Here is a 17,000-nt window from a genome sequence, read left to right as displayed (position 1 = left end):
TAAAAGGAAGTACAATTCTGGTGGATGAGCAATGATCCTCCCTTTGGCATATTGAGAAACTTATACAGAACCTATTTGTACTACTGTATACGTTTGGTACCATTCTGGGCATTATTAGAAGGGTAATTTATGAGATACATCCTTGGATCTGTTAGCGCCTGCACTAAGCCATCCGGCTGATATCTCTAAATAAGCTCTAACTTTAATAATGTTCGACCAAGGGAAAAAAGGCTTCTGGGGGGTGTTTGGCTCGATGTCATGGTGCAAAGGACCCTAGGTTGATTTTACTCCGAACCATCCCTTTAACTCAAGAACCACTTGATCGAATCAAAGAGAGATTTGTTGATTCGAGAACTGTTTTCAGTGATTTAAGAGCTAAAGTTCAAGAACTGCTTTGCCTAATTCAGTGAGTGAATTTTTAACTGATTTTTTAAGTTGATGAGTCAAGACTTGCTTTTATCGATTCAGTCAATGAAGAGTTGTTGGCTCTGGAATCACTTCAACTGATTCAATTAGTTATTTTTGAGAAAACTATCTGACTGCCAACTTCTCAATTCTATTCATGCAGATTTGCAATCAGATTTGCAAACCCACTTGACTGAATAATCACAATTTATCATTATCACAAGCCATTTATGCATTTTCAACAGTGTTATATTCTGCTGTCTGGGCTCACAAATGTAGTGCAGGGGTCTAATAAAAAACATCTAAAGCACAATGGATGTCTACTTTTTTTCTATACAAGAAAAAATTACACATACAGGTATATTCAGTCATATACAGCAGGCTGTTATTTATTCTGCACGCCATACATGAGAAAATAAAAGTGTTTTAGATGTAGGAAGGAATAATTACTGCTGCCCACACACTTTCATAATATTCATCTTTAAAACTTTTGTGAGGTCGCTTTTGTATCAGCTGCGAGATCACACTGAGCTGTGTATCAGCAACTGCAAATTTACGCAGTGAACATAAGTTGTGAGTTTTAAATAGTACCAGCTGAGAGGTACTGTAGAGTATGTGAAGAGGACGTTGTATGTATCTATCTGCGGTGCTGTGCAGCTTGTCTAAGGCAGCTTGTAGTCTCAGTATGGGGTGACGGTGAGTGTTTTATGATTTAGCAGCTTGATAATGTCAGAGAAATCAGTCATCTGAGAGGCACTCTGTGATCCGTCAGCCTCACCGGGAAAACAGCAGCCCTATGTACCCCCCATGAGCTTTTCAGCACTACAATTCAACGACAACCTGAAGAGTGCAGGTTACACGGAGAGGAGACATCTCGCTGACAATTACTGCATCCTCACAGTGTGCGAAGGAAGTGGCGCATACCTCATTTATGTGACGGCTCTGTTCCGGCTCCCCCGTTGTCTCCTGGGTGACCCCTAAACCGTTGGAGTGTGGTGATCCGGAGAAGATGGCGGTACTGACTGCATCATCTCGAATGAGACAGTTCCTGTGACCCTTGATCTGACCCAATCAGACTTCTTCATCTGTTCCTACTGAACCACGAACGCACTCTTAAACACTTCTCTGCAGCCAAGGACAACACAAACTCAATAACGTCTTCTTGTTTGGTGACAGTGGTACAACCGTTCATGTATGTTGCTGTGCTGTACGTTGAATGCACCCCTTTTTGTTCCAGTCTATCGTGTATTTGAAATATTCCCATTTCTAAACAACATGAAACCAACACAGACTGTGGTCGCTTTACTCATCTGTCAGACAGTCTCGTCCTGTCTAAGTGGGCAAAATAAGTTGCAAATTGGACTTCGGGTCAAAACTCTGGCCATGTGAGAATAGCTAATGATCAGCTTTAACCTTTTTAAAATCTTTTTTATTTGTAAAGGTCTCTTTTTTATTTGTAAAGGTCTCTTTCACAACACAGCTTTCTCGTTCTCTTGTGAATATATATTTCTCCCAGTGACAACAGCATCCATCAGTTGTCAGGCTGACAGAAGGCTGGGAGTTTGGGAAGTGCTGAGATGTTTCAATGATCACTGTTCAATTTCCGTCTGGCCGGGGTCTCCGTCAACTCTAACTGAACAGAGACATGATTCATTGGTGAGATGTGTAGGTCACTTTCAATGTTAACAAGACTCCAAAACACAGCCCTTGTCTGTTAGGCTCTGACAACTCAAATCAGGTCCTAAATGCCTTGCTGGTTAGTGATGGTCTGGGACAGGTCTAGCTGTTGTACAAGCTAAACCCAGCTGGTAAAGCTGGTTGACCAAGGTAGTCTTGCAGGTGTCGACATTAGCATCCAAAAACACTACATACTGTGTTGACTAGCATTTGTTTTTACTACAAGAATAATGACTGTTAAGTGCCATCAGAGCTCAATTGGTCTAGCACATTTACCTGTCAAGTTAAAGAGGACCTATTATGCTTTTTACATTTTCAACTTTTCTTTAGTGTGTAATGTTGCTGTTTGAGCATGAACTCTGCAAAGTTACAAAGGACAAGGTCCACTCCAAAGGGAGTTATTCTTTAAATCAGTAAGCCTGAACTCCCAGAAATGCCTAGATATAATAAAAGCAAAACAAGAACAGGGAATACAAAAGGCAGGAGAACAAGAAAACAAGAAACCAAAATACAAGAACACACATGAATACTGAAATATGAGAAACAACTGAAAACTAGATAACAAGACTTAGGTGCAAATGAGGAGGAAGTAACGAGGGGAACCAAAATGACTCCAAACTAGAAACAGGAAATAAACCAAATTAAAATTTAAAAGTCCAAATGAGAGACATAACAGTCACAATATTCTGCATTTAAATAATAATCACAACAAAGACATGCGCAAAAAAAGGGGTGAGGCCTGGTTGAGTTGCGTTAATAGTGTGTTGAAGCTCGTGGTTATGGTGAGGGTGTGACATTTCCGAAACACATTCAAAGTGGTTGACCAATCAGAACCAACTGATCCAGCCGACCGATTTAGAGCACATAGCGCTTTTCATAAAGATAGGAAATACAAGTTATGGACAGACTGGGAAGAGAGGTGCTGCAACAATGTAAAATATGTGAAAAATAATGTGTTTTTTGAACATTCAAGCATGAAAACCTATTCTAGCAGACCCTTAAAAAAATAAAAAAATAAAAATAAAAGGACATAACATGGCCTCTTTAAGTCTGGCCTTTTAGATTGAAACGTGGTCCAAAGCGCTAAACAGAAAAGGCATATTCAAGTCATTGCCAAACTCCTATTAGTATTTGAACCACTCTCTATGAGGTCAAACTTCTAAAGTCAGTAAGAAGTAAAAGCAGAACTCATTCGCCCCAGTGTGATGAGAACACAGATCAGAGAGAGTGAGTTTGTAAGTGCTCAGCGTGAGAGTGGGTGAATTGGCATGGGATTGTGTGATTCAGCCTCATTCTCACCTTCACTCCTGTAGTCCTCCTGTGAGCTGAGGGCTGAGTATCTGTATCTGGAGAACGGAGGCCAGTCTTGGCTAGGCGATCCCACTCCGTAGTTGTTCCTTAACCTCATCCTGGAGCTCATTGAGGATGGCGATGAACTGTCTGCCTTCATCCTCAGCACTGCAGCGTATGAGATGGGTCTCGCGGCAACGGCTCTAGCAAAATCTGAAAATAAAACAGAGAGAGTTTTAATACTTAACAATTTCGATTCATAATGCCAGGCTCTAAGATATACAGACCCTTTCCAAAAAATTAGAATATCATGGAAAAGTTTATTTAGATTCAGGGCCCATAACTTAAACGATTTCAAGTATTTAGTTGTTTATTTGTACATAATTTGGGCTTCCAGCTCATAAAACCCACGAAAACAGGATTTCAAAAAATTTGAATATTACATGAAATCACACAGTAATTACACAGTGATACCATGGTCATTGAACCAGGTTTTGGTTCTTTTGGCAGTGTGGGCAGGTGCAAATCCTGCTGGAAAATGAAGGAAGCATGAAGTGCTCTGGAAATGTCCTGGTAGACGGCTGTGTTGACTCTGGATTTAATAAAGCACAGTGGACCAAAGTCCTCTTTTCTGATGAGAGCAAATTTTGCATCTCATTTGGAAGCCAAGCTCCCAGAGTCTGGAGGAAGAATGGAGAGGCACACAATCCAAGATACTTGAAGTCCAGTGTGAAGTTTCCACAGTCTGTGTTGGTTTAGGGAGCCATGTCATCGGCTGGTGTTGGTCCACTGTGCTGTCCACTCAACGCAGCCGTCTACCAGGATATTTCCAGAGCACTTCATGCTTCCTTCAGCAGACAAGCTTTATGGACTTCATTTTCCAGCAGGATTTGCACCTGCCCACACTGCCAAAAGAACCAAAACCTGGTTCAATGACCATGGTATCACTGTGTAATTACTGTGTGATTTCATGTAATATTCTAATTTTTTTGAAATCCTGTTTTTGTGGGTTTTATGAGCTGGAAGCCCAAATTATGTACAAATAAACAACTAAATACTTGAAATCGTTTAAGTTGTGGGCCCTGAATCTATAGTCTATGGAAGTTTAACGTTTTGAATGGAATTATGGAAATAAATAAACTTTTCCATGATATTCTAATTTTTTGGAAAGGGTCTGTACTTGCAGTATTAGTACTGCTCATGTTTAGAGTTAAGGATTTGAACAAACCCCCAAACCTTCATACAATGATGTGTGTGTGTGAATGCAATCAGACTTACAGTACATTAGTAACTTATCTAGTTGCTAATCTTACAAAACAAACTGCAGTCAAGGACAACTGAAATTAACAGTCATTTTAAAATATTGACATTGTTTTATTGCTTTTCTATGGAAGCTTGTTTCCGCCACAGAATAAAACATTTTAAAAGATATTTGTGACTTTTTATCTCACAATTACGAGATATAAAGTCAGAATTGTGAGATATAAACTCGCAATTCTGAGGAAAAAAGCCAGTCTTTTTTTTTCTTAGAATTGGACTGTATTTTTATGTGTTAAAACTCATATAAAACTGTTTATTTCTCACAATTGCGAGTTTATATCACGCAATTCTGAGATAAAAAGTCAGAATTGCAAGATGTAAACTTAGCTTCCATACTTTTTTCAAGTACACTACCTTTCAAAAGTTTATGGTTGGTAAGATTTGTCAATGTTTTTGAAAGTGTCTAATGCTCACCAAGGCTGCATTTATTTGATGAAAATAAATAAATAAATAAATAAATAAATTACCGAAAAATATTAAAAAAACAATTCTACAATTATTTATTTCTGTGATGGGAAAGCTGAATTTTCACAGCCATTACTCCAGTCTTTAGTATCACATGATCCTTCAGAAATAAGTGTATATACGGTGTGCTGATTTGGTGCTCAGGACACATTTATTATTATTATTATTATTATTATTATTATTTATGTTGAAAACTGTTCTGCTTCTTAAAATTTTTTGTGGAAACTGATGGATTTTAGTTTTCTTTGATTAATATAAAGCTCAAAAGAACAGCATTTATATGCAATCTTTTGTAACGTTATAAAAGTGTTTCCTGTCACTTTTGATCAATTTAATGTGTCCTTGGTGTATAAAAGTATAAAAAAAATCGTACTGACACTGAACCTTTGAATCATAATACACTGTTTGGAGGATAAAAATTAATGAAATCTCATTGTGATACACAAGGCACAAGTAAGGCTGACAGTTTGACACCTTGTTCTCCTGTTGTAGGTTTTTTTTTCTCATCGTGAGAAAATTAGAGTTGCAAAATATTGTCATGAAAATGTTGCCACGTTCTATTGCAAACGCCACTCACACAGAGAGAAATTAATTTAGATAGCAAATCCTTGATTATTATTCACCCAGAGGAAACACAGAGCTAATTATATTTATGTTATATCATGTCAATCATTGCTGTGGATTTACAATTGCTACAAATTATTCTAAATTGCCCATTTGTGTTTAAAACGGTGCCAAAAGAGGAAGGACTTATTGAATATCTTAATTAAAGAGTCATTATACACCTGCTGAAATCTCCCTTTTCTGCTGTTGGCAATTAGAACTTCAACAAAGTGACTAAGCTCCAGCGCATCAAGCCGTCTGACTAAACTCACAGATGCGATGCTCACTAATGAGGACAGCCCAACAAATGACAACTTAAATGCTTCATTCTTCCCGTGGCACGGAATCGTTTATAGAACGTCTCGCCCGGAGAGAGGGTAAGTAACCTCTAGAAATTAAAGCCGCCCCAAAACGTAAATCTGTATTTGTGTAGAGAGACACTCGAGGAAAAAGTGAGCTGACATTTATGAGGTCCTAATTAAAGACAGCCCTTTTAATACTTGCTAAATGTGACATTTGCTGTCCAGTGCCTTCAGAATATACTGTAGCTTCAAAACTAGAGACTGTTTTGACTGCCAAGGAGAATAAGAAATACACCCAGGGCACCTTTGCTCCCATAAAAAAAAAAAAAGTTTGTCACAAATGTGCATGCATTCTCATTTAGACAGAAAATCAAGCAAAAAAACAAAAACAAAGTTGCTCTCAGCTTTCAGATGCTTAAAGAAGAGAGAGAAAACTAATCCAAAAATGGAAGACAGGTGTCTAGACAGCTACACAGAAATCAACAGAAAAGTGTACACATAAAATAAATATAGGCAGTTACTGAATTTGATGAATAGAAAGATGAATAGATGGATGGCTGGGTGAATGCTTGATGGACAGATGAGCGGGAACGAGGAGGCAAGCAGTGAGAATTGTGTGAAAGAGATGGGTGGGAGAGGGAGGAGTAGAGGAATCCAGACAGGCAGATCCAGCTCTTTATATCCATGTGAAAGAGGATGTTACTATGTTGGGAGCTTTAAATCGGGATCACGTGAAACGTACGTGATTAAACATTCATGGGATACTTTTGAAAACTTCAACAGAAGCCGCTTGCATGTAGCATTGTGTAAGACATTCAGTTTTACTGTTTATGAGGTGGTTTGTTATGGATTTTGAACATTTTAAGTTCTACTTAAATTTAGTCTTTGAAGTCAAAGACATTTACAGGTTCTGAGCAAAACAAACTGCCTTGGGATGACTAAGAAGAGAGCAAAAAAGAAATAATATTGTGAAAAAAATTGGGATTTGAACGAGCTAAGCTCGTACAGCGAGCTTACGGCAGAAAACTGTGGCACAGTCACTCCTGCTGTGAGGACTGAGTGAATGTGGAAGAATATGCGTGCGTTCCATTACAATTTTACGCAAAACTTTTGTGATATTTTCTAAATGTCGATAAAAAACTATTGCAAAATGACAGCGTTTCCATTAACCAATTGTCACAGGTGGTTGCAGGAAGGCAGAAGATGAAGATTAAGTTCCAGCACGAAGTTACTAAAGAAGATACAACGAATAACCAAACAGGCAGGGCAACACACACTAAAGCAATGTAGACCTAACAGAGAATGAATGTGAGGGACCCATTTATATAGCAAACACAAACGAAGCTGATTAATAGGACACAGCTGACACAAATGAACTAATAATGAGGAGTGGGAAAAGGAGAATGAGGATGATTAGAATGAAAACAAACTGAAAGTCCATCATAATGAAACTAAACTGAATATAATGGTGACACCAATGTTATGCGACTAAAACGTTATTTTTTCCTCTTGCGATAAGTCATTCCAAAAATCGTGGCAACGGATGTTGGTAGGTTTACGTATAGCCTATCCCAGCTACCGCACATGCCATTATCTTTAAAGTCCCCGTGAACCGGAAGTTGCAAACGACTTTTCTCCAGTGTTATGACGTATTTCCCAGTGAAAAGGAATATTGAACAGAGGGTAGGGTTTTACTCTAGCGCTCCTCCTCTCCATCTCTGCTCATAGCAGACTAACGGTTTGAGGGGAGTGGTTAAGCGTTGCCCAAACCAATTCCTCAAACCTACGTCATCAGAGAAGGTCCTCCAATGCAGAGGGGAGGGGCATTTTCAGATTTTGATTAAAGATTACCATGGTAAAAAAAATTTTTTTAAAATATTTTCTTGCACGGATTAATTGTTCACCACAAGACTAGTAATATGCGCTAACAAAGTAAATAGGGTCAATTTTGATTTCATGGGGACTTTAATTGAAGGAGACGTAGGCGTGTCATCCAAGCATTAATGGCAAGGAAAGCCCTTTATACTTGGGAGCGGCACATATGAGGTGTTGGGTGTTTCTCCCTCATATCTGCTTCAAGGTCTTGATAAATTGTGGCATTTCTTTGTGGTTTAGATTCCCCTATTCTTGCAATTATTTTGTCTTTTATGAGTTTAAACCAACACTAAGGAACTTTTCCTCTTCGGTCACCCTACAGGTTGGAAGCGGAATTGTCCATTACCGCTGTCGTAAATCATTTCGCCACCCGCAGCCTACTGTCGCACGCACACTCGCTGTTTATCTAGCACCGGCTTTGGAATGAACGATGTCCACAGACAAGGTAGAGTATGTTGCATGATTTCATGAAAGTATGATGTATTGTGACACCAGAAACGAAGAAAAACTAAATAATGACTATTGTAACGCTTGACGTAAAGCAGGGTTCACCAATCTCGGTCCTGGAGGGCCGCTGTCCTGCAGAGTTTAGCTCCAACCCCAATTAAACACACCTGAACCAGCTAATCAAGGTCTCACTAGGCATACTAGAAACTTTCAAACAGGTGTGTTGGAGCTGGTTGGAGCTAAACTCTGCAGGACAGCGGCCCTCCAGGACCGAGATTGGTGAGCCCTGACGTAAAGCAAGTAAAATTTGTAGTTTTCTTATGTCTCATTCGAACTACAGAAACGCCACCCGGTTTGGCAAACTTGCATAGTGTGGTTATATCAGATATAGGGACGCAAAGCGAATCCAGAAGTGCCTCCCTGTTACGACTTGATGAACCACTGATACGATTTTGGAAACATTATTTTAAGGTAAAAAATGTTCCTTAGTGTTGCTTTAATAAAGAACTCTGTCTTGTCTTCTGGCCAAACATACCGCATCATCTTTAAAGAATGATCGACTTTTACATACGCCAGGTGAACTGTAAATGCGGAAAAAAACTGTTTCCATTGCAGTTTTGCAAAATATTCTTTTTTGACTGAAAAACCACCTCATGCGAGCATAAAAAAGTTTTTGCCATATATGGGAGTTTTTGCATGTTTTTGCATGTTTTGGGATGTTTCTATTGGGCATGTTTTTAATTTGCAGGTTAATGGAAATGCGGCTACAATATTAAACTGCTATAAGGGAAGCCTTATTCGGACGGGACTAGCTTTCTTGGAGGACATTAGATACATTTTTGTTTCACAGACATTATTTGCGATTTGAATCCCGTCCAAGATCTGCCAAGTCTGTTTTTCTCACAGACCTTCTATAAAAAATCCAGAGCAAATTGCCTACTGTTTTTCGGCTTAACCCTAACGCTTCTCCTTGTGTGAATTTCTACCTACCTGAACTATTGTTTGCGCACCAATCTCACACATGCTGTACCTTTCAGTATGGATGGTTTCCGACAAAAAATAAAAAATAAAAATAAAGGAGAACCAAATCGCAGAAATGTTAACATCAATGTCAGGTAAGATTTCTCTGCTCAGTGCTCACTTCCGTGGGTTTATTATAAGCAGCCACTTCCATAAAGTCATGTGAAGTTTATTAAAGGAAAGCCCCTTTTACTTGGGAGCGGCACATATGAGGTGTTGGGTGTTTCTCCCTCATATCTGCTTCAAGGTCTTGATAAATTGTGCCATTTCTGACCACTAAATGACCACTAAATATTTCATTAGAAGACTTATACAACACATGGGATGTGATATTATAAGTGGAATAACTGACTCCGGGCCATTTAATTATTAGAAAATAATGCGCACAGTCGTGGTCACATTACCACCTCAGGTGAGCATTTTTTTTTTTAAATAACTCAATGGCCTGTAGTCAATTATTTCTTACATAACCAAGAAAAACTTTTTAAAAACATTTTTAAAAAACTGCACATTTTGAACATTCAGATATAACGGTGCCCAATCCGGTTCCTGAAGGTCTACCTTCCTGCCAAGTTCATTTCCAATCCTAATCAAACAAACCTAAACCAGGGCTGTATTTCCCCAAAGCATTGTAAGCATTGTTGCCACAATGGTCTCAGCGATCAGCTTGGCTCATGATGCTTTTGAGAAATACAGCCCAGAAAATGAAGACCTTCAGGGACTGCAGACAGGTGCTGTGGAGCAAGGTTGGAACTGAACTCTGCAGGAGTTCCAAGCGTTCAGAACCTGAGGCCTCACAGATCATGTTTATCAAGGTTTGTGTACCCAACAGAGTCAGTTTTACTCTTATTGTTAGTTGTTTTCGTGTTTAAAGAACATCTATCCAACATTCTCCTTGCAACATCACTATAAAGGTTCAAGTTTCTAAAGACTAAATAGGTAGAGCTGACAACACACACTTGTATCTTAGAACATCTTCGATACGCATTGGCATTGATTCTTGAGTCTCTGGAACTCCCAAAGGATATTCCTTTATTTGGAGTTTTGAGGATGATTGTTGAGGGTGCAGTCTAATGTTGGTCCAAAATCTTCTATAGGTGTTAAACTGGGTGAGAGCTGGTGACTGCAAATTCCATAGCCTATGATTCACCTCATTTTCTTACTCATCAAATCATTCAATGACCCCTTATGCCCTATGAATGAAGGCATTGTTTACTCCCACCAGGATTAAAATGTTTCATCATAGGATAAAGGTGATCACAACAGCTGTGCATTGATTTGCAGTGACCCTTCCCTTTAAGGGAACAAGTGGACCCAAACCATGCCAGCAAAATGCCCTCCACAACATACTATAACAGAGCCACCGGACCTCCAGAATTAAGCTTCATTTGTCACCCATGTGTCACCATTATTTTGTCAAAAAGCTTATATATATATTTCATGACATGACCCCATTAAAACCCACCCGATCTCATGAAAGTGCGTATCTATAGCACAAATTGTATTTATTGTGCAATTTATATGCAAAAAAAAAGTTTTTACATGCATAAGATTTCGCGTGCATATGATACGCACTTTATGGTGTGTAATACACACATACTCCACACCACTAATCCTACCCAAGGGGTTTACAGTGCGTATCACGTGCACGTAAAAACATTTTTGTTGCGTATAAATTGCACGATAAATACAATTCGTGCTATAGAATTTCATGATCTTGTGTAAAACCATATAGCTGAAAACCATTTTGCTATAGAATTTCATGATCTTGTGTAAAACCATATAGCTGAAAACCATTTTAACTATAGATTTAAATAAACAAGAACACACTGAGAAACACACAGAGAAGGTGTTGAGGAGATATAAAGAGATCTAAATGACTTAAATACATTTATATTATACTACATTTAGTAGACACTTTTATCCAAAGTGACTATCAAAAGAGAAACATCACAAGCAAAAACTGGCTTTGTGAATTCAGCAATCTTGAGAGTCTTTACAATAAACTGGGTATGTCAAGACTGTAAGACTGTCAGCTGATAAAATATGAATCCAAATTAATCAATTGAATCAATTGAAAAACATCAGATTATCACAATTAATGGGATTGGTAATGTTTTTGTTTTTTGAAAAAGAGGTCAGAGATCACAGATTCTATCCGAACTAAAAAAACTGCTAGCTGTCAATATTACATACTGCAAAGACATGTACTCTCATTTTCAGGTTTTCCAAGATTCTTTTAACCCTCTTTCTTAAATGAAAAAGATAGTTGTTGAAGTAATATATTAAAACAAGATATATGATGCCATTGTTTCTTGCTGCATCAAGATAAAGAACTTTAAATTGCTACGAGACCCCAGCATTGTGTATTCCACAGAGTTCCATCCGGCTGTTTTTGAAAACACGCGTTCAATGCGAACAGCCCTTCAAACAAGCCAAAACATGCTTTTCATTAAGGTGATATTTCAAGCTTAAAATTCTTGTTTACTGGTCAGGGGGTATGATTAATTCCCTCGACAGACGCACATCGGTAAATTAGGGAATGAACTTGCGCTCCTGGGGGCGGTTCAGTGAAAAGAGGAAGCGTGTTCCGGCGCAAACGTTCCCTGGTGCTATTTTGCAGTTTCAGAAAACAATTCCGCCACTGACCAGGAAAAACCTAGTCTAAAGTCAGTGGCGCGTTTTCGGGGGTGCGTTCAGATGCTATTAAGGGCGCATGCTTGGCCATAATGTAGCGTGTGCACAACGTGCATACACTTTGCTTCTCTCATCTACACACAGACGCAGCAGTTCCCATTTTTGCAAACCATACATTATTACAAGGAAAAATATTCCACACGAGGGAAATCCTTTTTGTGTCCATGAAGATGAGAAAAAATAGGCATAAATCTAGCTTACACATTTACCATTATTATTATACGCCTGTTTAACCGAAGCTAATTTGGGTGGGTTTCTCCCATCCCCATACAATGTCGCTTCTCTGTCTTTTACGGCCCTGACGAGAACGTCGGTCTCCTCGGCTGTGAGCCGCTCCTGGCGTGCGTCTGGCAAATCCACTGTTATAATAGCAATCCGCCATGGAACAAGCGCGCCTGCTTTTAAAGGGAATGTGAGATGACGCTCTGATTGGTTTATTGTACGTTATGTCCAAACCACACCTATGAGTAATGTAGCTACTTCAGACCAACCCATTTTAGATTTGCCCACGAAGTTACTTACGTTTCGCGTTTGATACTTGCGTTTTAGATCGTTAAACTAGGGCCCAAAGTTTTTTAGAAAACTAAATTAACTAAACTGACAGCCCTAATTTTGACATCTAAAAAAGTACACAGCAGTTTTATATCCAAAGCTCACCCCGAAAATAACATTGCCGAAAGCCGTGGAAACTGCAAGGATGAAAACCAGTCAAGTCGTAACTGACATAACTGTGTTGACACAGACAGACGTTCATTGGCACAGACATCTGAGACATCAAAGAGGCGTAAATCAAGATGATATTTCAAGAATATTTGAAGGTAGTCATGTGTCTTTTCCCTTACCAAGTAAAGTGAAACTAAAAAGACTAAAAAAGACAGAGAATAACATAATCAATTTACTTGTGATTGATTTCATATTTAGTTTATTCAATACATTTATAAATTTAGAGGTTTTTGCTGAAATCATTAAGTTTAACCCCATAACACCTAATGAATCACATTTTATACAATATTTAGATTTTTTTCAAAGTCCTCTAAACTATCAACATGATACAAAACGGCTCTGAAAAAAACTGTTGTACACAATCTACTACATGCCTTCTGTCGTCTGATTGATAGTTTGTACTTTTTTAGCAAGTAAAAAGCCTTATAGTATAATTCTAAAACCGTCCCCCTTCAGCAGGTGGTGCATGTTTCATTTTGCTGTGAAATCTTTACTGATTTTCATAAAGTAAACATAAGAATAACATTCATTTTGTAAGTGATATTTCAAGATGAACACTTGCTGGACTAATGCAATTTAGATTTACTCAATTATAAATTCTGTTAATGTGAGTATCAAATATAATACATCAGGCTTTTGAGGAATGTTTATTTGCACATCTCCCATCATTGTATTGCATAGCATTATATGTTTTGTCCCCCCACAATAAAAACTACAGAGCTTTGATCATAAACTAAGCATTACATATCATCTTACTAAGATATATTATTTGGAGATATAGATTGACAACTGATATTTACATGCATTTATATGTAAGCAGTCTGATACTGCTATAAATATCTCACTGCAGTCTGATACTGCTATATATATATATATATATATATATATATATATATAGTAAATAAAATATCAGTGTATTATGCAAACATTAATATTTTATCTAAAAGTTTTTTTTTTTTTTTAACTAATTTTTTTGTGTGAAAGATTCTTTTATAGGTTAGGGTGAATTTACAGGTTTTTTTTTTTTTTTTTTTACAGGGTTAATACATATGGTTAGAGGTTTAGATCATAACCAGATTATCTCAGGAACATAAATATATCACTGCCTTACAAACACTGCATGACATCTGGCCTTCTGAGGAGCGAATGTGGGAAATATAGAATGACTGCCACTTCTTCAGACACTTGCACCTCCTTTTCACAACTACTGGTGAATTACATTTCCCTTCCAAGGTGTCAAGGATACATGACAGTCTTGATGATTGTTGACAGCTTTTCTAGATGGGTGGAAGCTGTTCCTGCTGAGGCTACAACAGTCAGTCACTCAGCCAAAGCTCTTCTCAAAGATTACATCCCACTGACAGTCAATTCAAACATGTTTACATCGAACTTTATTGGCAATATGACTACTACTACTTTTCAGACCACAAATTGATGAAATCGATAAACAAAGACAGAAAGTAATGCATAACCACAAGAAATGTCCTACAAAAGTCTCCTACAAGAAAAGTATGCACATACTGGAATAAAAAAACTGAAGGTTTTCATGGTGTTTCGTCTAGATGAAAAACCCAGCATAACTCTGTATGAATTTTATGTTGCTCCAGGCTAGTTTATGCTGGTATAGTGCCCAACTCACATATTGACGCTTGGTCAGAAACCCTCTCTTTAACGTACAGGTACCCCTTTCACATCGTTTTTTGAAGTGCAGGGTATGCCATTGCTTTCAGTTGTTTGCCTTATGTGTCAGATCAAGACACATTTAATTATTTGAATTTGTAATGGAATCAATTATTTACTTTCATATTTTGGAACATAATATAACCCCACTCCACTAACCCCACCCATTTCTCAACAATATAAAACACAAACACGGGCAAATAAAAGTATAGTCACAGGTATAGTCAAAGTCACTTGTTGCATTCCAAGTCTTCTGAAGGCATATGATCTCTTTATGTGAAAAACAGAGTGGAACTTAATGTTTTAATAGTAGAAATGATTCCGCACCATGAACGCACGCAGTCATTTCTCATTCAAAAGATACACTGAAAATCAGACCCCAATATACTGGCAAAATTTCATCATGACGATAAAATTCCAGTGCCCATTCCGTCTTTGTATGATGCCAAAGGTTTATCAATGAAAGCAATTGAGTAGCCTGCACGTCGAAAAAATGAGGGGTCGTGACCAAGCATCAGTTGGTGACGAGTTGAGAGTGAGGACGTGTTGGTCTTGCTCAGGGTTCACCAATCTCGGTCCTGGAGGGCCGCTGTCCTGCAGAGTTTAGCTCCAACCCCAATTAAACACACCTGAACCAGCTAATCAAGGTCTCACTAGGCATACTAGAAACTTTCAAACAGGTGTGTTGGAGCTGGTTGGAGCTAAACTCTGCAAGACAGCGGCCCTCCAGGACCGAGATTGGTGAACCCTGGTCTTGCTGGTGGACCAGCATTATAATGCTGTTCTCAGGAAAAGCTGAGCTAGTGCTGGTGACCAGCAAACCAGCACCCACCATCCCTCGCTGGTCCCATTAAGCATATTTCAGCAGGGTTAGCTGAATTACTACTGGTAAAGTTTCATTAACTTAAGAAAATATGTAAGTGAATTAACAAAAATTAAAGCTAAAAAAAAATCTGCTTCTAAACCCTACCTCTCACTCTGTCAGTTTTATTATTATTATTATTATTATGTAAGGCTACTGTTGTTAATGAGGGACGAGTAGAAATGTTTGACTGTGGTAATCAATAGCTCTAGAAAAATCTTTTAAGGCCTTTGGAGACTTTACTGTACTGTATGTCTTTCCATGGTCCCAATAATACCAGCTGACTTATAATTAATTTCTGACAATGTGATCGATTATAATGTTGACACCATTCATTAGATTGCATCTGTAGGAGAATTTCAAATTGTGTTTTTGATCCCTTGTAGGAAATTGTATCACATATAGTCATGTTCATTTTAAAGCTAGATGGTGGAACGTTACAGTAATTTACTAAGTTACACTAATAATAATAACACACACACACACACACACACACACACACACATGGAATTGGAATATGCCTTGTTAGTCAATATACTTACTGTAATTATTTTAATTACATATATAATGGCATATTTATTTGCAATTTGTATAATATATATTTGGAATACATTTAAAATTATGTATATAATATGCATTTTATAATATATATATATATATATAAAAAAATATATATATATAAAAAAAATAAAATATATATATATATATATATAAAAAAAAAAAAATATATATATATATATATATATAATATAATATTATAAAAATAAATATTGTATTAATATTATATTTATATTAAAACTAAATGATGCATTTGAACAGATTTTTGGTGGAATAAATATAATACAGATGTTTTCCATGTTTTTCTTATCTTTTTAATGAAGCTTTGAACGTGAGTAAGCGAGCGTAATTAATGAAGTAAATTATACATTAATTAAATTTGATTAACTGGTTATAAGCGATCTTTCTGTTTATGTCTGAATCCTCATTGATTGCTATTTGTAATTCTGACAAGCAGTTTCCTTTCAGTCTTTAATCTAGTATTGGTTGATTAATTTGTTTTCTCATATAACTTTAACTGTTTTACAGACTAGTAAATTCTCTCTCTTCACTCTCTTGAGAGACTCACTTTGATTTTCCTGTGGAAAATGTATTGCAGTCGCATTAAAGGATAAATAGTCTTGGGGAGTTACAGACAGATGCTGTGCCTCCATAGCTGGAATACATGATATACTCAGATGAATATGCATGGATGATTCAAGTTCAATTTGAAGATTCAAGATATCCTTGAGATTGTTAAAAACATAATTTGAAAAATAAAAAATAAAAAAATAAAACATTTCTGACACTCTCCTATTGAAAGCAATACATGTGTGACAAGTGATATGTTTGTTACTGTAAAAGTAATCCATCTATATGTCTACTGTATAGGGTCATATCATAAAATATCCAAGTAACCCCTTATCTTTTGCAATAAAACCGTTTGATGTATTATGAAAACAAAAAAATTATTCACCAGTCCAACAAGATCTAAGGAAACTTAGCTGTTAATTATGAAATCTTTCTGATGTAATATACAAGAAAAAATAAAAATAAAATAATAACTTCAATTTAAACTGGCTATTTAAATGGATCAC

The 17,000-nt window shown here is 37.2% G+C and overlaps 1 protein-coding gene across 2 annotated transcripts in view; it reads right to left on the bottom strand.

The window, feature by feature from the left end:
- The window catches only part of cntn5 (contactin 5), a 315,250-nt gene that overhangs the window by 139,570 nt on the left and 158,680 nt on the right, over window positions 1–17,000 (bottom strand). For both annotated transcript variants that reach the window (XM_084123899.1, XM_084123900.1), the window contains exon 3: window positions 3,382–3,585. In XM_084123899.1, the coding sequence (XP_083980025.1) occupies window positions 3,382–3,585 (204 nt within the window). The remainder of the gene's footprint in view (window positions 1–3,381; window positions 3,586–17,000) is intronic.

This window comes from Abramis brama, assembly GCF_963993115.1.
Source record: "Abramis brama genome assembly, chromosome: 9".
NCBI lineage: Eukaryota > Metazoa > Chordata > Actinopteri > Cypriniformes > Leuciscidae > Abramis > Abramis brama.
The sequence above is the reverse complement of the archived record's forward strand: the minus strand, read 5'-3'. Positions and strand labels throughout refer to the sequence as shown.